This window comes from Balaenoptera borealis (genome assembly GCF_965194805.1).
Source record: "Balaenoptera borealis genome assembly, chromosome: 1".
Classification (NCBI taxonomy): Eukaryota; Metazoa; Chordata; class Mammalia; order Artiodactyla; family Balaenopteridae; genus Balaenoptera; species Balaenoptera borealis.
The window spans coordinates 106,149,792-106,174,205 of NC_138860.1; the positions used below are offsets into that span (position 1 = coordinate 106,149,792).

At 35.5% G+C, this 24,414-nt stretch overlaps 1 protein-coding gene and 1 long non-coding RNA gene across 4 annotated transcripts in view; both read left to right on the forward strand.

The window, feature by feature from the left end:
• LOC309626461 overlaps window positions 1–24,414 on the forward strand; it is a 200,530-nt gene that overhangs the window by 150,738 nt on the left and 25,378 nt on the right. The gene's annotated exons all lie outside the window — the stretch shown is intronic.
• Window positions 1–24,414, forward strand: part of DBT (dihydrolipoamide branched chain transacylase E2) — a 45,520-nt gene that overhangs the window by 12,337 nt on the left and 8,769 nt on the right. Inside the window, exons 3-7 of one of the 3 annotated variants that reach the window (XM_082385386.1) lie at window positions 722–797; window positions 2,150–2,331; window positions 17,508–17,629; window positions 20,277–20,493; window positions 21,795–21,961. In XM_082385386.1, the coding sequence (XP_082241512.1) occupies window positions 722–797; window positions 2,150–2,331; window positions 17,508–17,629; window positions 20,277–20,493; window positions 21,795–21,961 (764 nt within the window). Of the gene's footprint in view, window positions 1–721; window positions 798–2,149; window positions 2,332–3,248; window positions 3,387–17,507; window positions 17,630–20,276; window positions 20,494–21,794; window positions 21,962–24,414 lie in introns of those variants that run through there. The other 2 variants (XM_082385387.1, XM_082385388.1) reach the window with 2 other exon arrangements.

The window sequence follows — 24,414 nt, forward strand, 5'->3', positions numbered from 1 at the left end:
ATAGAGGAGCACTCTTCAGTCACTTCAGAGCCATTTGTTAATTTGGAAAAGTGAGAGGATCCATACGTACTTTCTGTCTTGGGAATAATTACCATAAATTATCATTGGCATCTAAGTGTTATAAAGAGGGTGTAGAAATTTGAAAAGGAGTAAAAAAAAATGCTAAGAGAAAATAGAAGACTAAAATTTAAGAAGTTGGTAGAACATCATTTGGGCGAATAAGGATTTTCCAAGTCTTCTAGGTATGGATCTGCCTGATCTTTAGACACTGGGAATGAGAAGAGTTGTATGAAGTCAAAAGAGATTTAAAAGCAGGCCATTGATGTTTATTATAGTTTCATAACATGAAACAAGGAGATCCAGCTGAACCTCCCTTTGTCTAATATCTTGTTCTATTTTCTGTTCATTGCTATTATTGCAAAATCTCATTTGTTGGAAGGGCCTCCTATACCCTTGTAAAAGAACATTATTTTGGAAATTGGAAAATGTCAGTTCTGTGGCAATATCAATAGGTCTGTGTCACTGAATAATTTATATAAATCTTGGGTTGTTATGAATGATGGTTATGCTTTTAAACATGATAAAATGCTTTTTAAATCTATAAAAATGGAATAATTTCTGCCTCTGCTTGAGAATATTTTCTAATTTTAGATGTCAAAGCATCTGTCTATTAGCAATACATTACATATTTAATGAGATCATTTCTCATTTGTCTTTGAAGCTCTACAGGGACAGATTGTTCAGTTCAAACTCTCAGACATTGGTGAAGGGATTAGAGAAGTAACTGTTAAAGAATGGTAAGTTATTCTGAAAAATTTTTTAAGTAAGTATAAAAATAATTTGAGTAAAAATAAGTAGAAATCTATTTAAATTGAGACATCTCTTTCTGTAACATATAATGATTTTTTTAAAGCAATAAGGTAAATCTAGTTTGTGTTGCCAATATGCTGGTGGCACAATTCATCCTACAGTATGGCATTTTATTCAATGTAATTTATTAAGGATTGTTTTTTCCTCATTTAAAAAATTTTTTCACTACCCACCACTCACTTCAGCTAAAAAAGAGAAATTTGCCACTAAAAGATATTAAGTTGATATGACCATGTGTTTTGAAAAGCATTTACTGTATGAACTTAGAGCTTTTTTCCAAACTATTTTAAAATAATCATGTAGTCTAAGGCCTCTTTACCGAAAATGACTTAAGTAAGAATGCAAGTACATTTGACTCACCATTACCTGAGAGTTTGCCTATATTTTTAGAAAAAGTTACAATATTAAACCAAAAGGCATGAATCAAAAAATAATTTTCGAAAGGTTAAAAAGATGTTAAAAAAAAAAGGCTTGAAACAAAAATTAAAAAGCTCTTTACTTAGTCATCCTTCTATCCCTTTTCTTTCTTTCCCTTTTCTGGAAAAAAAGGAAACACCTCGGGGTACTGAAATAATTTTCAAAGATTTCTAGAAGTAACAGTTAAAGTGAGTCAATAGATTCTCTCCCACAATTGTATACTGTTAAAGATCCTTTCCAAAATCTGATTCAGCCACCTGAACATTCTTTCCCTCCTGTTCTCATTATAATTGCTTTGTAGGTTAGGAGAGAACTATAATAACATAAATGTACTTTATGATTTTGTAGCTGTTGCATTGTGGGATCAAGGAAAGAGCAATGACCTCAGGTCAGAAGACCCTGAATCTGAAACTTATTAGCCATCTTAGAAACAAAGACTAAGAACTCAAACTAAAATTCATGAAATTAAAAAGGATGCATATTGAGGATATCAATTTTTAAAATTTAATTCTAGAAATAATAGGCATTATTAAAATTTGATAAAGCCTAAGACAATGAAAGGAAATAACACTTTTAAAATACATTTTTTCATATTTGAGGCAGAAAACCTGATAAATTAATTAAATTTTGGGGTTATAGATCTATGAATTTTTAATTATTTTGAATTTTTTTATATTTCTTGAATAGGCATCAAAGAGCCTCTGGAAGTCACTGTAGTCTCTTCTGAAACATTCTTTGGTATACTATCTGGGACCAAATGCTGGGCTTGATGGATACTGATCTAATTCAGTGTAACATTTATATTGTTAAGATGATCTGTATTATTGCTCATGTAAAAGTGTCTTACATCTTTTTCTTTTAGGTATGTAAAAGAAGGAGATACAGTGTCTCAATTTGATAGCATCTGTGAAGTTCAAAGTGATAAAGCTTCTGTTACTATCACTAGTCGTTACGATGGAGTCATTAAAAAACTATATTATAATCTAGATGATATTGCCTATGTGGGAAAGCCATTAGTAGACATAGAAACGGAAGCTTTAAAAGGTACTGTATATATATGTTCATCTATTTTGCCAAATTGATTACTGCTGTCCTTTTGTCACTGGGTACCAATTGAAAGTGGAGTTTACTTTTAACAATTTACAGGATTTGATTTGGGGGGTTTAGAAGCTGAAATCAGGAAAATAGGAAAGGTACTCTGTGATGCATGATTATCTTTTGACCAGTTACCATGTTAAAAACATGTACAGTAATACTTCATTTATCTGGAGGCCTACCTTCTGGAAACCTTGGCGTTCACAGAAGCAACAAGCTCTCTTGGGAATTAAAGATTCAAGCTTTAAACACTGGTTACTAATAAAACTTGGAATATGCAAAGATTAAATCTCACATAATGGGATTGCTCTGTTTGCTGCTGATACGAAAACCGAAACACAGTCTCATTGGTGATGGTTATGAAAGCCAAATTTCTTAAAGAGAAGTAGAAGACAAAAGGAGGAAAATCAGAATGAGAAGCAAAGAAACTAGCATTCAGAAGCAGCAGCAACCATAGAACTTATAAGCAGTAGATGTCCTGACAAAAGGGAATTCGTTATGAGAACGTTACTGGAAAATTAAAACAGTGCACTGTCCCTATGGTAGCAAATAGCTGGCTCTCTACATCAGAAGTTCCCTTTGGCATTGTTGTGATACACCAAGGTTATGTCATCTAGGAAGCTTTGATGTGGGGGCAGGGGGAGCAGAGTCTGTGATGCAACCCTAAGCCCACAATCTATCTGGAAGTGCTGAGATAAAGATATTTCAGTAGTGTAATTTGGAAGTCTAGAAGGAGTCTGAATTAGAGTGGCTGGCTGACTCTTAGTCCTGCAGTCTGTACAATAATATAATACTAATCTCATAGTCACACTTTATAGTTTATACAATGTTTCACACTTAATATTTTATTTATTCTTATTTGTGAGGTATTCCAGTTTAATGGATGAAGAATCATTGGGTAATTTGCCCAGTGGCAGTGACAAAGCCAAATTTAGAAATCGGATGTCCTGAGTCTTTGTCGAGAATATTTTCAGCTATAACATGTTGCCTCCAAAGGCTGGAAGGTAACTTATTAAAACCTTCCTATTATTTATTTAATTTCTATTATTATAAAAACAGGATGTGTGCATTGTAGAAAGTTACAAAATGCAGAAAAACAAAAATAAGAAAATGAAAACACATTCCTACAACTCATTAATCACCACTCTTAACACATTAGTGTATGTCATTCGAGACATTTTTCTAGGCACATGTACATATGCATTTTGGTTTTTTTTTTTCCCCCATCTTTATTGGAGTATAATTGCTTTACAATGTTGTGTTAGTCTCTGCTGTACAACAAAGTGAATCAGCTATATGTATACATACATCCCCATATCCCCTCCCTCTAAAGCCTTCCCTCCCACCCTCCCTATCCCATCCCTCTAGGTCGTCACAAAGCATCAAGTTGATCTCCCTGTGCTATGCGGCTGCTTCCCACTAGCCATCCATTTTACATTTGGTAGTGTATATATGTCATGCCACTCTCTCACTTCGTCCCAGCTTCCCCTTCTCCCCCTGTGTCCTCAAGTCCATTTTCTATGTCAGTGTCTTTATTCCTGCCCTGCCACTAGGTTCATCAGTACCACTATTTTAGATTCCATATATATGCGTTAGCAATATGGTATTTGTTTTTCTCTTTATGACTTACTTCACTCTGTATGACAGACTCTAGGTCCATCCACCTCACTACAAATAACTCAATTTCATTCCTTTTAATGGCTGAGTAATATTCCATTGTATATATGTGCCACATCTTCTTTATCCATTCATTTCGGTTGCTTCCATGTCCTGGCTATTGTAAATAGTGCTGCAATGAACATTGGGGTACATGACTCTTTCTGAATTATAGTTTTCTCAGGGTATATGCCCAGTAGTGGGATTGCTGGGTCATATGGTAGTTCTAGTTTTAGTTTTTTAAGGAACCTCCATACTGTTCTCCATAGTGGCTGTATCAATTTACATTCCCACTAACAGTGCAAGAGGGTTCTCTTTTCTCCACACCCTCTCCAGCATTTATTGTTTGTAGATTTTTTGGTGATGGCCATTCTGACAGCTGTGAGGTGATACCTCATTGTGGTTTTGATTTGCATTTCTCTAATGATTAGTGATGTTGAGCATCTTTTCATGTGTTTGTTGGACATCTGTATATCTTCTTTGGAGAAATGTCTATTTAGGTCTTCTGCCCATTTTTGGATTGGGTTGTTTGTTTTTTTGCTATTGAGCTGCATGAGCTGCTTGTATATTTTGGAGATTAATCCTTTGTCAGTTGCTTCTTTTGCAAATATTTTCTCCCATTCTGAGGGTTGTCTTTTCATCTTGTTTATGGTTTCCTTTGCTGTGCAAAAGCTTTTAAGTTTAATTGGTCCCATTTGTTTATTTTTGTTTTTATTTCCATTTCTCTAGGAGGTGGGTCAAAAAGGATCTTGCTGTGATTTATGTCATAGAGTGTTCTGCCTATGTTTTCCTCTATGAGTTTTATAGTGTCTGGCCTTACATTTATTTATTTTATTTTATTTTATTTTTAACATCTTTATTGGAGTATAATTGCTTTACAGGGGTGTGTTAGTTTCTGCTTTATAACAAAGTGAATCAGCTATACATATACATATATCCCCATATCTCCTCCTTCTTGCGTCTCCCTCCCACCCTCCCTATCCTACCCTTTAGGTCTTTAATCCATTTTGAGTTTATTTTTGGGTATGAAGTTAGGGAGCATTCTAGTTTCATTCTTTTACATGTAGCTGTCCAGTTTTTCCAGCACTACTTATTGAAGAGGCTGTCTTTTTTCCATTGTATATTCTTGCCTCCTTTGTCAAAGATAAGGTGACCGTATGTGCGTGGGTTTATCTCTGGGCTTTCTATCCTGTTCTATTGATCTGTATTTCTCTTTTTGTGCCAGTACCATACTGTCTTGATTACTGTAGCTCTGTAGTATAGTCTGAAGTCAGGGAGCCTGATTCCTCCAGCTCCATTTTTCTTTCTCAAGATTGCTTTGGCTATTGCAGTCTTTTGTATTTCCATACAAATTAAAATTTCTTGTTCTAGTTCTGTAAAAAATGCCATTGGTAATTTAATAGAGATTGCATTGAACCTGTAGATTGCTTTAGGTAGTATAGTCATTTTCACAATATTGATTCTTCCAATCCAGGAGCATGGTATATCACTCTATCTGTTTATGTCATCTTTGATTTCTTTCATCAGTGTTTTATAGTTTTCTGAGTACAGGTCTTTTGCCTCCTTAGGTAGGTTTATTCCTAGGTATTGTATTCTTTTTGTTGCAATAGTAAATGGGATTGTTTCCTTAATTTCTGTTTCTGAACTTTCGTTGTTAGTTCATAGGAATGCAAGAGATTTCTGTGCATTAATTTTGTATCCTGCAAACTTACCAAATTCATTGATTAGTTCTAGTAGTTTTCTGGTGGCATCTTTAGGATTTTCTATTTATAACATCATGTCATCAGCAACAGTGACAGTTTTACTTCTCCCTTTCCAATTTGTATTCCTTTTATTTCTTTTTCTTCTCTGATTGCCGAGGCTAAGACTTCCAATACTATGTTGAATCATAGTGGTGAGAGTGGACATTCTTGTCTTGTTTCTTATCTTAGAGGAAATGCTTTCAGTTTTTCACCATTGAGAATGATGTTGGCTGTGGGTTTGTCATATGTGGCCTTTATTATCCTGAGGTAGTTTCCCTCTATGCCCACTTTCTGGAGAGTTTTTATCACAAATGGGTGTTGAATTTTGTCAAAAGCTTTTCCTGCATCTATTGAGACGATCATATGGTTTTTATTTTTCAATTTGTTAATATGGTGTATCACATTGATTGATTTGCATACATTGAAGAATCTTTGCATCCCTGGGATAAATCCCACTTGATCATGGTGTTTGATCCTTTTAATGTGCTGTTGGATTCTGTTTGCTGGTATTTTGTTGTGGATTTTTGCATTTATGTTCATCAGCGATATTGGTCTGTAATTTTTTTGTGTGTGATATTTGTCTGGTTTTGGTATTGGGGTGATGGTAGCCTCGTAGAATGAGTTTGGGAGTGTTCCTCCCTCCACAGTTTTTTGGAACAGTTTGAGAAGGATAGGAATTAACTATTCTCTAAATGTTTGATAGCATTTGCCTGTGAAGCCATCTGGTCCTGAACTTTTGTTTGTTGGAAGATTTTAATTACAGTTTCAATTTCATTACCTGTGATTGGTCTGTTTATATTTTCTAATTCTTCCTGGTTCAATCTTGGAAAGTTGTACCTTTCCAAGAATTTGTCCATTACTTCAGGTAGTCCATTTTATTGGCATATAGTTGTTTGTGGTAGTGTCTTATGATCCTTTGTATTTCTGCAGTGTCAGCTGTAATCTCTCCTTTTTTGTTTCTCATTTTATTGATTTGAGTCCTCTCCCTTTTTTTCTTGATGAGTCTGGCTAAAAGTTTATCAGTTTTGTATATCTTCTCAAAGAACCAACTTTTAGTTTTATTGATATTTGCTATTGTTTTCTTCATTTCTCTTTCATTTATTTCTGCTCTGATCTTTATGATTTCTTTCCTTCTACTAATTTTGGGTTTTCTTTGTTCTTCTTTTTCTAGTTGCTTTAGGTGTAAGGTTAGATTGTTTATTTGAGATTTTTCTTGTTTCTTGAGGTGAACTTGAATTGCTATAAACTTCCCTCTTAGAACTGCTTTTGCTGCATCCCATAGGCTTTGGATCATCGTGTTTTTGTTGTCATTTGTTTCTAGGTGTTTTTTAATTTCTTCTTTGATTTCTTCAGTGATCTCTAGGTTATTTTGCAGCGCACTCTTTAGCCTCCATGTATTTGTGTTTTTTACAGTTTTTTTCTTATAACTGATTTCTAATCTCATAGCACTGTGGTTTGATATGATTTCAGTTTTCTTAAATTTTCCAAGGCTTGATTTATGACCCAACATGAGATGTATTCTGAAGAACATTCCATGTGCACTTGAGAAGAAAGTGTATTCTTCCGCTTATGGGTGGAATGGCCTAAAAATATCAATTAAGTCTATCTGGTCTGTTGTGTCATTTAAAGCCTGTGTTTCCTTATTTATTTTCTGTCTGGATGATCTGTCTGTTGGTGTAAGTGGGGTGTTGAAGTCCCCCACGGTTACTGTGTTACTGTCGATTTCCCCTTTTATGGCTGTTAGAATTTGCCTTATGTATTGAGGTGTTCCTATGTTGGGTGCATATATATTTATAATTGTTATGTTTTCTTCTTGGATTGATCCCTTGATCATTATGTAGTGTCCTTCCTATCTCTTGTAACAGTCTTTATTTTAAACTCTATTTTATCTGATATGGGTATTGCTACTCCAGCTTTCTTGTGATTTCCATTTGCATGGAATATCTTTTTCCATCCCCTCACTTTCAGTCTGTATGTGTCCCTAGGTCTGAAGTGGATTTCTTGTAGACAGCATATATAAGGGTCTTGTTTTTGTATCCATTCAGCCAGTCTGTGTCTTGGTTGGAGCATTTAATCCATTTACATTCAAGGTGATTATAGATATGTATGTTCCTATTACCATTTTCTTAATTGATTTGGGTTTTTTTTTTTTTTGGTCTTTTTCTTCTCTTGTGTTTCTCACTTAGAGAAGTTCCTTTAGCATTTGTTGTAAAGCTGGTTTGGTGGTGCTGAATTCTTATAGCTTTTGTTTGTCTGTAAAGCTTTTAATTTCTCTGTTGAATCTGAATGAGATCCTTGCTGGGTAGAGTAATCTTGGTTGTAGGTTTTTCCTTTTCATCACTTTAAGTATATCCTGCCCCTCCCTTCTGACCTGTAGAGTTTCTGCTGAGAAATCAGCTATAACCTTATGGGGATTCCCTTGTATGTTATTTTTCTGCTTTTTCCTTGCTGTTTTTAATATTTTTTCTTTGAATTTAATTTTTGTTTGCATTTTGGTATTTTTTTAACCAGACTTGTATTTGGTATATTCTAATGTGTTTGCTTAGTTAATGACTACATGTTTTCATGACAATACATTTTCATTTTATCTGGTAGTCACACCATATTTAAATTTAAATTTCCCCAATTGCCACCAAAATGTCCTTGGAATTTCAACTGGTTTGTTCAAGCTAGGGTCTAGTACAGGACTACAAATTGCACCTGGTCTCTTTTAATCTGGCTCCTACTTCCCCACATGACACTGACTTGCTGAAGAGATGGTGCCATTTTTTTTGCAGAATGTCACATCTTTTGGACTTGTTGCTTCTTCATGGTGGTGTTTGACTTGTTCCTCTCTTCTTTATATTTCCTGTAAACTAGAAGTAAGTTTTAAAGGCTAGGTTCCAGTTAAATATTTTGGCTAGAATCTGCATCATGGAAGTATTATGTACTTCATATTTCTCCATATCAGGACACAAATAACGTCTGGATGACCTGGTGTAGTGATGCTAAGTTTAAACATGGAATTAGGATAACCATACCCTTGCCCTTCCATTGTACAGTTATGTTTTTCCCTTTGCAACCTGAGAGATATCGATGTTGTAATGTTTTGGTACTATATAATATATAGTATATATATATTATATATATATATACTATATATTATATATATATAATAGTAATATAGTATATTATAGTTTATAATATCATCTGAGAATCCTTGCCTAAATCAACAATTGTTTTAGTGGTTGTAGAATGATGATTTTTGGATTCCTTTAACATTATTAGGTGGCATTATTCTGTAAAGTGGAGCTATCCCTTCCTTCATCAATTGGGGCTATTTGTTACTATGAAATACAGTTCCTACTGGAAAGACATTCCAGTCTTTCTTTACCAATTATTAAAATAAAGAGTTACTTTAATAGGCCCTTCAAATGGTGATATTAATTTTTCCAACATTCTCTTTGTTTATATTTCATTTGACCTGATGTTTTTATTATAATTCTTTTTAATGCTCAAATCATTAATAGTGGTGACCATTTCAAGGTGGCTTCTGTGTGTTCTTTTAACGTGACACTGTTACTTTTCAAAACCTTCCTTGCTTTTGGCACAAGAAGATGATCTGGGACTCACATTATATTGATACTTTTCCTGCCCCAGACCTGGAATTATCCATTCCTTGAGGGCCTCTTGTTCCTTTGAATGTGGAATAGATAAGAGACCATAATCTGGGTACTAGGGGTGCTTCCTATTATCTTGACTCCAAATTTCTATTGAAAGGCATGATTTAGGAATATTAAAAACAAAAAAGAATTTACCTTTTAAAATTACCTGAAATAAACACAGAATTATTTTGATAGATCAACAAGATAATAGATATAGATTTTTCTTTCATTCAGTTAAGACCTAGAAAGGAAAGAATTATACTCTTGGCATAAACTGAGACAACCAAAGATGCTGAACATTATTGTGGATGTCAGTAAATTAGAATACCCAGTCAAGTGCTGTAGACCAGATTAGATACCTATCTAGGCCATCCACAAAAGCAAATGATAGTCATCCTGTGGTATTTGCAAAGGATTGGTTCTAGGACAGACACACACACACACACACACACACACACACACACACACACACACAAATGGACACCAAAATCTGCGGTTGCTCAAGTCCTTTGTATAAAATGGTGTAGTATTTGCATATAACCTACATACATTTTTTTTCTGTATGTCTTCGATCAGCAGTTGGTTGAATCCATGAATACAGAACCTGTGGATTCCCAGGGCTGACTGTATATGAACAAGTGAACAATTGGGATTTGTGGGGTTTTTTTTTTTTTTTTTTAATTTTATTTATTTATTTATTTATTTTTGGCTGTGTTGGGTCTTCGTTTCTGTGCGAGGGCTTTCTCTAGTTGTGGCAAGCGGGGGCCACTCTTCATCGCGGTGCGCGGGCCTCTCACTATCGCGGCCTCTCTTGTTGCGGAGCACAGGCTCCAGACGTGCAGGCTCAGTAATTGTGGCTCACGGGCCCAGTTGCTCCGCGGCATGTGGGATCCTCCCAGACCAGGGCTCGAACCCGTGTGCCCTGCATTAGCAGGCAGATTCTCAACCACTGCGCCACCAGGGAAGCCCCTGTGGGGGGTTTTATTGTTTCCTTTTATTTCTTAGAGTTTTATTTTTTAGAGTTTCTTTTGGTATCTCTAATGAAATCCAACTTAATAAGTCTTGATATAGCAAATTATAAAATCATAGAAATTTTTCAGGAGGGGGTATATTTTTTCTAGATAATTTTTTACAAAAATTAATTTCCTGTACGACATGGATGAATCTTGAAAAATTATGCTGAGTCAGAGAAGCCAGACATAAAAGAGGACATGCTGTATGATTCTATGTACATAAAGTTTTAGAAATGCAAACTAATATATTTTGACAGCAAACCCATTAGTGGTTGCCTGCTGATAGGGTAGGAAGGAGGCAGAAGGTTAGGAGGGAGGAATTACCAAGGAGTATAAGGAAACTTTGGGGGCTGATATGTCCATTATCTTGATTTTGGTGATAGTTATGGGTATATACATATTTCAAGACTTAGGAAATTTTATATTTTATGTATGTGCAGTTTATTATATGTCTGTAAAAACTTAATGGGATTGGATAGGTTATGTTCAGGGTAAAAATTATCTGATAATTTTCCTCATAGAGAACTGATCATTGTTAGCTATTCTATTTCATTTGCTATTCAAAGTGTATTCTGAATAATTGCCTTGCATGCTAGTTTTATTTTGTGTGTGTACCATTTTGCTTTTATATTTATGTTTTCTTGTAATTTTTATTGTTTTTTACTGTAAGAATAACTATGAAGCATAAACCTATATATCAAATAAGCAAGCCTATAGAATAGTAGGTTCAATTTACTAAGAAATTTATATGTGCCTCTTTTTAAATTCTGGAAACAGGAAAAGTTTCTAAGTATTTTGTGTACCTTGTCTTAAACAAGAATTTGTAGTAATACTGAATTTGTCTATATTGTTCCTTGTTTTAGTGCCAAGAAAGCCAATTATACTATAAATAGAAAGTTACCTAAAGAAAAGTCTTTTAGAAGTATAAGACACATTATGTCCATTTTACAGGTGGGAAATAATTATAGCATAGAACCATCAAGAGTGTAAGGGATCAAGAGTAGACGTCTTAATAGCAGTAATGGAAATTAAATCCTGTCTTTTAATGCTTGTTTAAATAATATTCTATGGTACTCTCTTTGTAACATGGTGTTGCAGCCTGCTTTTCAAGACTGGAGTGTCTTGATAATTCTGATGAGGGAAAATGTGTTTGTGACCTCCAACCCCTATCTCTGAGTGCTCTGACTGTAGGTAGACTCTACTTGAAAAGAGCTTACTAGACTCATTTATGCTGTTTAAAAAAAAAATTACAAATTGAAATTTAGTTAATTAATATTATCAAGATTATGTCAAAGCTGATCCATGTCTCAGTATGTTGTCTGCTGTGAACTCAGTTTTAAGAATATTGCCATGAGTTCTCTTTACAGCTAACCTGGCTTTCTCTAACCTCTATTTTAAAAAGTAGGATGACTCCTCACTTTTCTAGACAAGTAAAGCTTTTTGAACCCAAACTTTTCTAAACCATTTATTTAATGGGAATCAGTAGTTTTATTTTTTTTTTAAACCTACATATTTTACACCTTCTTAAAGTGAGGATATTGGGTATAACCTAAAATCTTTTTTGATTATGCAAAGGCATGTTAATGAACATTCATTATTCTGGGAAAAACGCAATTCTGCCTCTGATTTTTGTTTTTTCAGCCTACCTCTTAGCCTTGTCATTGTGCCAGGCCATCACTCTCCTTCCTAACTTTCTGGCAACACAGATAACCAAGTTGTTAAGAAATATGTGCTAAGAAGAGAAAATAGGATGTGATTGAGAGTCTAAATGACTTTTCTCTGGAGCAAGTGTATGGTTTTAATGCTGAGGCTGCGTGGCACGGTTTTAGGTGTTCTGCACCTGCAGCTATGTACAACATTAAGTTGCCAGAATGCTTGACCACCAGACAAGTGGAGAGTTACTATACCTAACTAGCTCTAATTGAGGAGTCTTGCCACCATGGGGAAGTATTAAGGGAAGAGAGGAAGGGACATAAGATGTAGCAGAATACTTTTATATTATTCTGCTGTTATATTGCATTTACCCTTTAACATGAACACCTATCATCGATTGAATGCTTTCTCTGTGCTAATGCTATGTATACGTTACCTCTTTAAATCATATAGGTTATTATCCACATTTGACACATGCAACGTTGAGACCCACAGAGGTTTAATAAGTTGCCCATGGCCACACAGCTAGTAATTGGTAGAGCTATGATTTGACCCCAGCTCTGTTTAATTCTAAAACACATGTTCCTGACCGCTTTGTTACACTGAAAATTGTATTCAGAGACGGGGTGTCACCTCCATTCTTCATCTAGAACACTGGGGCTAAATTTCTAACAATGTACATATGCATACATTCTGCTGTAACAACACAAGTTAGGCATCCTATAGAGTTTATAGTATTAAATGTTTGCCCGGATAATACAGTGTTTTAGAGTTAAAGAAAAGCTCTTTGACATAAAACCATTTGAACAACATAGCATGTCATTTAATTAAATTACACTCAGTAACATAAATTGCATAGTACAATGCCTGGGCATGATAAGTGCTCAGTAAATGGTAACTAAAGCCTTATTTTGTATAGCTAATTGTAGACTGAATTGATTGAATTAGCTGTTTCAGTAATTTGAAGTGAGAAAGAAAATGCTATGCAATCTCATTGGTTTAGACGTCATTAATTCTCAATTTATGATCATTTGAGCAGAAACTAAACTAAGGTTTAGATTTGTGCTATGAAGAAAGGTCTTCCTAAGAAGTTTTGCAGGGAGGAAAAGTTTAAAGCTTCTTACAGAAACAACTCTTTCAAAAACCTTTGAGTGCTTTGGTATTTCAAAAAGTATTTCCCATTGCAATCTCACAGTTTTAATATTTTTACTAATTCAAATTACTCTTTTATTTAATCTGAAATAATATAGTTTTATTATAAATTGGCTTCACATGATGAATTCCAGCAACACTAAATTGACAGTCTTCATGACAAAAACTTATTTACCAGAGTTCTTTTGTTCTTTCTTAAAATTTAATTAAGGTTTTAAAAACTGTATCTAAATCCACTACTGAAGGAATAAAATCCCACATAATAGAGTATAGTGCAAGAACAGTGAAAATCACATCAGCTGGGGAGTGTCATGAAATTTTAGCTTAGTCTTAACTCCATCCCCCTTAGAGTCTGTTTCTACATTGGTAAAATCAAGAAATGTGCCCTGCATTCTTGTAGCATTACTGTGAACATCAAAGGAGAAAATAAGTTTATAAAGTATACTTTACATAAGTATAATCATATAAAAAAACTTAGAAAATTACTTCAAGTGCTATTTAACAAGGTAGTATTTTATTTTTATTTATTTATTTTTTAAACAAGTTTCAAAAGATTTTTTAAGGCAACCTCATACCTGGAATACAAAACTAAGTTGAAAATTACTAAGACTTCATTTTTGCATAAAAGAAAAATTGCCTTTATCACACTGGAATTCTTAATTTTCTCAGAATCAAAATTAGTTATTTTAAAAGGCAAGGAATAAAGTACATTGAATGAATGGAATTATAAGCAAAACCAGTATGATCAAGATCATTTTCCCCAAAGCCTCATTTGAAAAGAATTTGACATTTTAATGTGAAAAGTCACGGAAGTCCTTTACGTTTAACTAAGCTCCTCAAAATATTGTGCCAAATACTTAACATTTATTTTAAAACACTTTAAGTTGTACTTTTACCATATACATGTCCAAAAACAATCCTGAAAAGAATATTTGTTCTAACTTACAATAAAAAACTTCCTGCTTTTCAAAGTCAGATCGGTTACAATCATAAAATACTAGGTTCCTGTTTATAAGCTCATGATATGAAAACAATTATGTCCAATAGCTTCAGGGGAAAGTACAAACTAGAATTTACTATTAATAATTTCTTCATCATCTTGGTCATCTATGTGAAGTACAGTAGGAAGGAGTCAAATGTTAGGACTTACTCTTCAAAAAGTTGAAAAACGACAGGAGTTACTGCCAGGTCCCACTCTATTACACAAACTCTGGCTTTACATCAAAGATCACCATGGTTTTATTTTAGTCATCCTCTGATTTACTGTCCACACTTTCTTCATATTGCATAGAACAATCATATGTTTAATTAAATCTGGAAAAAGTAATAAGCATTCCACATTTTGGGGGTAGCAATATGGGCCTCCCCCTGTGTTAAACATGTTGCAGTTTATAGCTAAGCTGACCGTTCAAAGGCTAAACCAGAATAGCCAGGACAGCTTGACTTTGTTGGTTTCCCAGTTGTACAGCTTGCAATCTTTATTTCATCGAGGTAACAGGGCACCATAACAGGAACAGATTGTTCCATCAGCAAAATTGAACCAGCAGCAACTTTCTCCAAAACTGTAACTGTTTTCCAAATGTGCAATCTCTAGTCAGGGCTAAGGTTATTGAATCAAATGCTAATAGAAGTTATTGTGGCCACTAGCTCTCTAAGTTGAATTTAGAAACTGTTCCTTTCTCTCCTGCCTAAAAGATCTGGTCATCTTCCTAGATCTTTTTCCTAGTTGTTAGGTTCTGAACCAAATATCCTTTTGTATCTGTGCGAAATTGTGATTTGATGTTGATCACTCCGTTTATCTTGGCATCATGCCACAAACACTCATCCATTTAGAAAATGACATTCCCTCCATATCCTTATAAGTATGATTTACTTCTTCTCTACTGGGTCACTTTTAAGATCAGTTCTATGATCAAGGTAACAAAAAGACTGGAAACCCTTGGATCATGGAAATGGCTTTCTGGTAGATATTCTCTTAAATCTCTGTTAAATCATCCCTGGCTTTCCAATGTCCTTAGCAAGGTAGTATTTTAGTATTAAGAGAGCTTTCTTCCCACAACTACCTGACAACTACAACTCATATATAATATGAGTGACTTCTTGCAAATCTTTGTTTTATTACTTAATACTTACACTGAAGTTATTCCAAAAGGCAGTACTACTTGGTGATATATAGAATGTTTTCCAGAAAGGTGAGTAGCAATAAATAACATGATATTTTGGTAAATAACCAAATATTTATTTTGGTAAATAACCAAATAAATATTTATTTGACAAATAACAAGTTATATAATAACTTGTATATGATATGTCTGGACATTTATGCATTTCTCAAACTGTAGCAAATATGCATTATTCAAGTTAGTATTTGGGATTCCTACAACTGAACCCCCTTGATTTTTCTTTGGATCTTAGTTCCTAATGCTAATCTTTCTTACTAGTTTCTCCAGTAACTGCAACAGATGTGGACAATACACAGGGCTTCTCAAAGTGCAATAAAATTATGCCTTGGGCTGTAGAAGTTGTATTCCAGCTTATTTGACCAGAAACAAAATCTACTAGGGCCATGAACTAAAGGAAACAGCACAAACTGAGTCAGCCCTAGGATTGAATCCCAGCTCTTCACAGTTTTTTAGGTGTGTGACCTTGGGCCAATCTCTTCATCTCAAGTCTCATTTTTTAAAATCCGTAAAATGGGGATAATAACACCTATCTTACACACTGGAGTGAAGATTAAGATATTACATATGTAGTGCAGTATATGATATATACTAGGTGATTGTGGGAAGGAAGAATAATTTTCCCTGTACCTTCTGAGTTCTTAGCTGAGACCCCTGTAATAAAAGACAGATGAACAAGAGAAAAACAAATTTATTAACATGTAGACCTCATGTATACCTGGGAGATACCCAGGAAAAATGAATAACTCAAAGAGGTGGCTTTAGGATTCAGGTTTAAATACCTTCTTAATAGGGAAAGGGGAGGAGAGATGTAGGCCTCTTAGGGGAGAGTAAATGATTTTTAGGAAGGATGAATTGGCTCTTAGAAGAATATATGGGAGGTATGATAGTTTGTGACAAAAGTTTATATGGGTGTGTTGCTGATTTCTAGTCTCTTCTCCTGTGATGAGTCAATCTTCCCTGGTTGGATGAAACTCCTAGGGAGTTTCTGACAGTTGAATTCCTTTTGGATGTCTTTAGGTACATGAATAGAGTTCAGAGTAAGCCTCTCCCTGCATTTGTTGTTTTTCAAGTGCCTACAGCTCTTGAAAATAATCAGTACACCAAAGTGGCATATTTTGGGGTGGCATGTCCTGAACTCCTACAATCACATTTTGGGGTGGAATATTCTACTACTCTTCATGTTCAATACAAAGTGTTTGTTTTTTCTCTTCCTTAACCGTAGGGGAACTTTAAGAGCTCCACCAGACCAATTCACAGACTAGTGAGGAGGAATGAATGAATAGAATGTCTTTCCATAGTTTTCCAGCAGTGGAAAATTTTTATTTGCTTAGAATTGAATGTCAAAGCTCACCAGTTTTCTGCTGATTTTCAGAGGTTGGCTCGAGTTTACTTATTCCCACAGAGATTCTGCTGTACTATAGCACTGATTTCCTAGCATCCGACCTTGACAATTAAATGCTCTCAAAAACTTTTTTTTTTGGTTGCAAAAATACATGCTAATAGCCCAAGATAGTTTTTCTTATATCACTACTCTACAGTTAGAGAATAAAACAACCAAATTAGTATTAGCCATGAAAATAAAACCTTCCACAGCATTCCTTAAGCCATATTCAAAGCAAAGAAAAAATTTAAATGCTATATTATCTTAGGAAAGCATTTAAGGTTGTCACAGATTTTACATGACTCATGTAATTTACCTCACATTTGATTCTCATTTCATATGTATATGAGAAATTTATTAGGAAAATGTTTACAGTACAATGTGTTTTAAAATTTATGAAAGAAACTTGCATTTTTTAACTTGAAGCTGCTACATAATTTTAACAGAAATGAAGTAAACAGCAGGCAATAATAATCATTAAACAGTACCTGGTACCCGTACACCCCTCTCACTCACTCTAGTACCCTTGTATGTTTTTCCATTTTACAGTTGTGTTTTTCCATTCTGAAGTAGCTCATCTATTATGCTTTTTGACTATATACTTTAAGTTGAATTTATTTATATATTATAAGACACTAAGCTTGTTGTTTTTGTTGTTTCAGTATTTTCTACTAAAGAGTAAAATTTTACCTTGTTACCAGATTCAGAAGAAGATGTTGTTGAAACTCCTGCTGTGTCCCATGATGAACACACACACCAAGAGATAAAGGGCCAAAAAACATTGGCAACTCCTGCAGTTCGTCGCCTTGCAATGGAAAACAATGTAAGTTTTCTTAATATTTAAGTGTGAGATCACACAGAAGGTATACATGTGTATCTATGAAGAATTACCCAGCTATCCCATGATGAGATGGCTCAAGTTGGGATTAAAGGAAACATGAAAATGTCTGTTACTAAAAAGTGATAGTTGCATAAAAGTCCTCACGAGCAATGAAAAGAAAATTGTGAACTTATTATTCATGTTAATTGAGAAGTGTGGATTTATTATTCTTCCTGAGAGCCTAATAACAGTCAGGGCTATGATTTATTGAGCACTTGTAAATACTAGTGTCTTAGATCAGGTACCCTACAAGCATAGCTTGAGGACAGGCGTTTGGGAACACATGATTGATTGATTGATTGAGAGAGTGATCATCTTTACTAGGAATGAAGGAAGCAGTATAGGGAAGGGATGGGAAATGGGCCAGGCAAGGATGTGGTCCCAAGGATCTGCCTGATCCCAGGGAGGTAGGGAAAACCATAGAGCTATACTGACTTGAGTCAAGGAGCCTGGCCTTCTGTTTTCCCTCTTACCTGACAGTCATTGTTTCTTAACCTCCAAAGTGAGATGGCTCCTAGGCATTGTGCTAATAATTTACATGTTATCTCATTTAATCTTGACAACTCTGAGACAAAGGGCCCTTCTAAGACTTAGAGAGGTCAAATAACTGGTCCAAGGTCACACAGCTAACCCAGTGGTGGAACCAGGATTCTGAAGTGAGTCTCCGCGACTCTGAAACCAGTGCTCTTAATCATTAATAGTGTCTCAACAATTTTGTGTGTGTGTGTGTGTGTGTGTCTCAACAATTGATGCCTCCATTATTTGAGCACTTCTGAGCTAGACACTATACATACATTATCGCTAATCCTCACAGTAACCTTGCCGACTGGTTTGGATTATCCCCTTTTTGCAGATGAGAAAAGGTAGAGAAGTTGATTAAGTTGCCTAAAATCAAGTAAGTAGCTGAACTGGGGATTTGAGCACAAATCTGTCTGGTTCCAAAGCCTGAGTTCTTTCCCCTGTGCCTCACAATGCAGGCTTTTGTTTGTTTGTTTTTGAGAGAAGTAGTTAAATTACAGTTGGGGGGGAAAAAGTTTACATTTTGGGAATAAGAGTCATTAAAATGTTCATTCTCCTTCAGCTAGTTATCCTACCATTGGGGAACTATCCCAAGGAGATAATCTAGGATATATTAAAGTGTTTTATATAACCAAAAATTAGAAGGCACATATGTGTTCAAAATCAGGGAAATGCTTAGGAAAATTATGTTATAAACCCTTAATGAAAATTTATTAGCCATTGAATGTGTTCAAACATGAAGACGATTTAGCATAACAGAAAAATAGAAATAGTAGTATGGAACACTACACTGTTAAGGGCAGCAGATGAAATAATGATCTTATATATTGCTTTGAAAGCTATAAACATTTTACCATTTTAAAAAGAATTATATAGAGGGACTACCTGTAGAAATATATGATGTGGCTTTCCTCTTCCTAAAGATGTGTATAATTAGAGCATTTGTATAAGTACTAGAAATTAAATAACAGATTTATTATTATAAAGTCACCTTTTTCCCCCTTTTTTTGCAGTTTGTATATTAATTAATTGAGTTTGTCTAAAATTAAAAACCAGTGGCACTTACAGTTGTTTGTAATTACCTAAAAATTATGTTTAAATTCTTAGAGTTCATTTGTTAAAAACTAAATGTTTGATGTGATAAAGTCCTTTACTCTTTTGTGGTCATTCTTAGGGAAGCATTAATACAAATGAAATAGGACTTAACCTTGAGAGTTTAACTAATATACACTATGCGTGAGGATATCATCCAAGCTAATGTGTCTTTTTATTTAAGTACAATTCAATTTAGTGAAATATTTTATCTCTATTACCGAGCATAGGAAGTGATTAAATAAAGCCAGATCACAAATATTTCCAAAAAGTATCATGAGTGCCCAGTAGAAAGTGGAATTATATCATCTATTGTTTATTCTGTGGAAAGCAATAATAAAACTTAACTATTTGACCCTTAACTTGGACCAATGAACTCACATTCCAAGTATGCCTCAATAAAGTTAATTTCAGTGTTTTGTACTGATCTTTCTAAAACAGCCATCAGAAAAAAACTAATTCAAGAGAGCTTTTATAGGATGATTATTTTAACCATTATGTGTTTACTGGTAGCCAAGGTCAGAAACAGTGGTCTACATTTGTTATAGTGTTTAACTCTTGTTTAAACTCTCAGTTCTTCTTATGTAGTCTCCAAGAATAGAAAAAAATCAAATAAGAATTATGCAAGAAATTTTGAAATAGTTGATTGTTTAAAAATATGTTTTCATAAATAGCTATATACAATGTAGATATTACATTGTTACCTCATGGGCAAATGAACAGTAAGTACAAAAGTAACAAATGATCACTTATGAAGAGTAGCTATAGTTTATAGCATTCTATTGAGAAGATGAAAATGTTATTTATAGTTTGTAGTGTTCTATTAAGATAATTAAAATGTTATTTCCTTATTCTAATTTATTGGGCAGAGATACTTTTTTACCTTCAGTTCATTTAATTTCACTTAGAGACCTCAATGATGGGTTTATTTATTTTTTAGGTAGTTTTATTTTTAGCATTAAAATGTGTCATTTTTTAGATTAAGCTGAGTGAAGTTGTTGGCTCAGGAAAAGATGGCAGAATACTTAAAGAAGATATTCTCAGCTATCTGGAAAAGCAAACAGGAGCTATACTACCTCCTTCACCAAAAGCTGAAATTATGCCACCTCCACCAAAACCAAAAGACAGAACTATTCCTATACCAATATCAAAACCTCCAGTATTCACAGGCAAAGACAGAACAGAACCCATAAAAGGTAATAATAATAGTAATGTAAGGTAATAGAGTAATTTATTTGGGGGGAAGCTGCTTCAACATGATGAAATTACAGTTTTTCTAGGAAAAGCTTTAATATATACTGATAATTTTTTTTTATTTATTTATTTTATTTTTATTTTTGGCTGTGTTGGGTCTTCGTTTCTGTGCGAGGGCTTTCTCTAGTTGCGGCAAGTGGGGGCCACTCTTCATCGCGGTGCGCGGGCCTCTCACTATCGCGGCCTCTCTCGTTGCGGAGCATAGGCTCCAGACGCGCAGGCTCAGTAGTTGTGGCTCACGGGCCTAGTTGCTCCGCGGCATGTGGGATCTTCCCAGACCAGGGCTCGAACCCGTGTCCCCTGCATTAGCAGGCAGATTCTCAATCACTGCGCCACCAGGGAAGCCCCTGATAATTTTTAAAGAGTAATATGTTAGCAGGTTTCTTACAGTATAAATTTGTGTACAGATAATTTTTCTGTTTGAAGACTTGCTCGGGATATTTTAAATATTATTTTTTGTTAGCTTTCAAAACAACTACTTCTGATTTGTTATTTACAAACTCTTAGGATGATTAACTTCCAGAAGAGTGGCTTTGCAAGAAGCCATTGCGTAAATACATGGCTTGCATCCTTTTGAATTTATTATTATTATTATTATTTTGGCATCATTATTTTTTTTTTGTTTGGCTGCGTTGGGTCTTCGTTGCTGTGCTCGGACTTTCTCTAGTTGCGGCAAGCAGGGGCTATTTTTCGTTGCGGTGCAAGCACTTCTCATTGCAGTGGCTTCTCTTGTTGCGGAGCACAGGCTCTAGGTGCGCAGGCTTCAGTAGCTGTGGCGCACGGGCTCAGTAGTTGTGGCTCGCAGGCTCTAGAGCACAGGCTCAGTAGTTGTGGTGCACAGGCTTAGTTGTGCCACGACATGTGGGATCTTCCCGGACCAGAGCTCGAACCCGTGTCCCCTGCATTGGCAGGCGGATTCTTAACCACTGTGCCACCAGGGAAGCCCCCTTTTGAATTTTTTATATACCACAGTGTTGAAAGCAGTTACCTGTTATATTATTACAATTGACACTGGGTGTTGTGCTACAGTCAATGCTTCAGCATTGAAATTACTGGCTTTCAAGTTATGTAATGAAGATGGTAGCTCCAAGAGGAAGAGTTTAATTAAGAGTAAGTGACATTAGAGAACCTTCTATTTTAGTTTTTAAAGGGATTAAAGGATTTAAGAATTGTTATAAAGTACATATATATATGCATATATGTATATATATGCATATATATATGTATATTTAATGTTTTCCAGGCTTTCACAAAGCGATGGTCAAGACCATGTCTGCAGCCCTGAATATACCTCATTTTGGGTATTGTGATGAAGTTGACCTTACTGAACTGGTTAAGCTGCGAGAAGAATTAAAACCCATTGCTTTTGCTCGTGGGATTAAACTCTCCTTTATGCCCTTCTTCTTAAAGGTAAGAATTTAGTCATTTCAAACAAGGCTTGAGTAAGACATTTAAATTTTGTTTTGCAAATATGCAATGTGTTAACTATGGGTTTGAATAAAAATATATGTCTCACAATATCACATAGTTAGAAAAATGTACAAGTACACTCTCTTTGTTTCATGGAAGTTTATAAAATTGAAATATTTCTGTCAGATTTTTATCTACTTATCTCTTTGAGCTAGGTGAGGATTGTCCTGCCATGTAGGTAAAGCCTTTAATTCTGAAAGGATCACTCCAGCAAAGTCCTGATTTGAAGAAAAGTGAGACTTGGTATTGATCTTTCACTTTTCACCAAACTTATATTGAGGCTTCTGGGAATCATTTCTAGTACTAGGCCTTGGTGCCAGTATAAAAAAGAATAAGGCCATCAGCTGACCTTGAGCAGCTCACTAACCACCATTTAGAAAGCAGCCGCCATATGCCTGACCCCGTACCAAGTGTGCTGTATACATTATCTCTTTTAATGATCAGAATAATGCTAACATGTAAATACTGCTATCCCCATTTTCCATTTAAGGAAATTGGCACTCAGAGAAGTTGAGAAACTTGTCAAGAATTTATACCTAACAAGTGGAGAAGCTAAGTTTTCGGTTCTGGTCCATTTTTCTCAAAAATGCATACTGTTGTCTCTAAATCCAGTGTGGCTTCCTACCAGCCCTTTCCATGGTTCTTTTCAATGGTTCCCCTTCAGGATTGCCTTCAGGATAGTTTCTAAATGCGTTAACATGGCGTAAAAAAGTATTTCTATGCGTCTCTGCCGCCCACCTCTCCAGTCTTCTCTCTCACAGTCACTCTCTCCGCTATAGTCAGATTAAGCCACACATAGTTGCTGGAATACACAGCTTGACCTGAAATGCCTCCTCCTCCCTTGATCAAATACATGTGCATCCTAAACACCAAATTTTGTTCCAGTATTGAACAGAATACAGAAGCCGGTTCCTCCTACAGAAGCCAGTGGCTGTCACAGTTTGAGTTAAATGGCCTTTTGTTTCTCATTGCAGTTTATCTCAATGTATTGAAAGTGTTTATACTTAGTTGTCTCTTCACTGATGCTGAGTCTTGTAAGGCAGAAGCTGTTCTCCTATATGTCCATCTTTTTTAAGCAACTACCCTAACAGGGAAAGAGATGGTCTATAAACATGAGATGTAGTAGGTGCCAGTAAATGAGAGATCTGGACTATATTACAGCTATAGAGGGTCATCTGTAGAGACACAGCAATTGAAACACGTGGATGAGATCACCCAAATTATGTGTGAAGGAGAAGAAAAGAAGGCTAAGGGTTTTACATCAGTGTTTAAGGGGTAGGTAGAAATTGAGTTGGCAAAGGCAATGGAAGAGGGTGAGTGGGGTCAGTGGTTTGACAATAGGAGAACCAGAAAAGAGTCACTTAATAGCCAAGTGTATCTATTGCTGTATAACAAACCACTCCCAAATTTCATGGTTTGAAACAATTACCATTTATTATTTCGCATGAATCTACAAGTGAGCAGGACCAGTCTGCTGATCTTAGCAGAGCTCACTTATACGTCTATAGACAGGTAGTAGATTGGCTAGGGGCCAGCTGGTGTAGGATGGCCTCAGTGAGGATGACTCATTTCTCTCCTGGATGTCTCTCCTATCTGCCCAGTATGCTAGCCTGCACATGGTCTCAGTACTGGCGGGGGTGAAGAGCGGAAGCAGAATGTTAGCACTTTCCCCAAGCTGTGCTGCAATGAGTTTGTTTTTAACTCATTGACCAAGGCAAGTCACATGACTAAGCTCAGAATCAGCTTGCAAGAGCACTGCCAAGGGACTTGGATACAGAGGCTCGTTAAAGATTGGGGCCTTTGATTCAGCCTCTCACACCAAGAGACAAGAAAAAAAGTTTTAAGAGGAAAGTAGATAATGGTTATATGCATTACAGAGGTTAAATAGGATAAGGGATGGGAACAGGCTATTGGACTGGTAATGAAGAGGTCATGTGTGGCCTCAGCCAGAACTTACTGAATAAAGTATTGTTGAGGTAGAAGCTTGGTTGCAGTTAGTTGGGGAATGAAAGAAATTGAGGAAGAGGCGAAACCTGAAAAAATATGCAAACAGGCAGACAGGGCATAGGTACAGGTGACAGTTATGGTGGTTGGAGTAGATTGAAGAAAGGTTCCACCTGCTCCCTCCCCTCCTGCACACCCTCAAGGAAGAATTCAGCAGATCTGTAGGCTGAGGGAAAGAGCTGGAAAATGGAAAGTTAAAAATGCGTGAATGGGAAGCACTGTTAGAACAGTGCCTGAGCATGAGGGTGGAGTGAAGATGCAGACCCCGGTGGAGAAGTTCACCTGGAGGAGAAGAGAGTGCCACCTCTTGTTTCAGACTGCGTTCCTCTAACTGCTTCCCGTGACAAGTCTGTTTTGCAGCAAGGACAGTCCAGCTTTTTAATATGTTA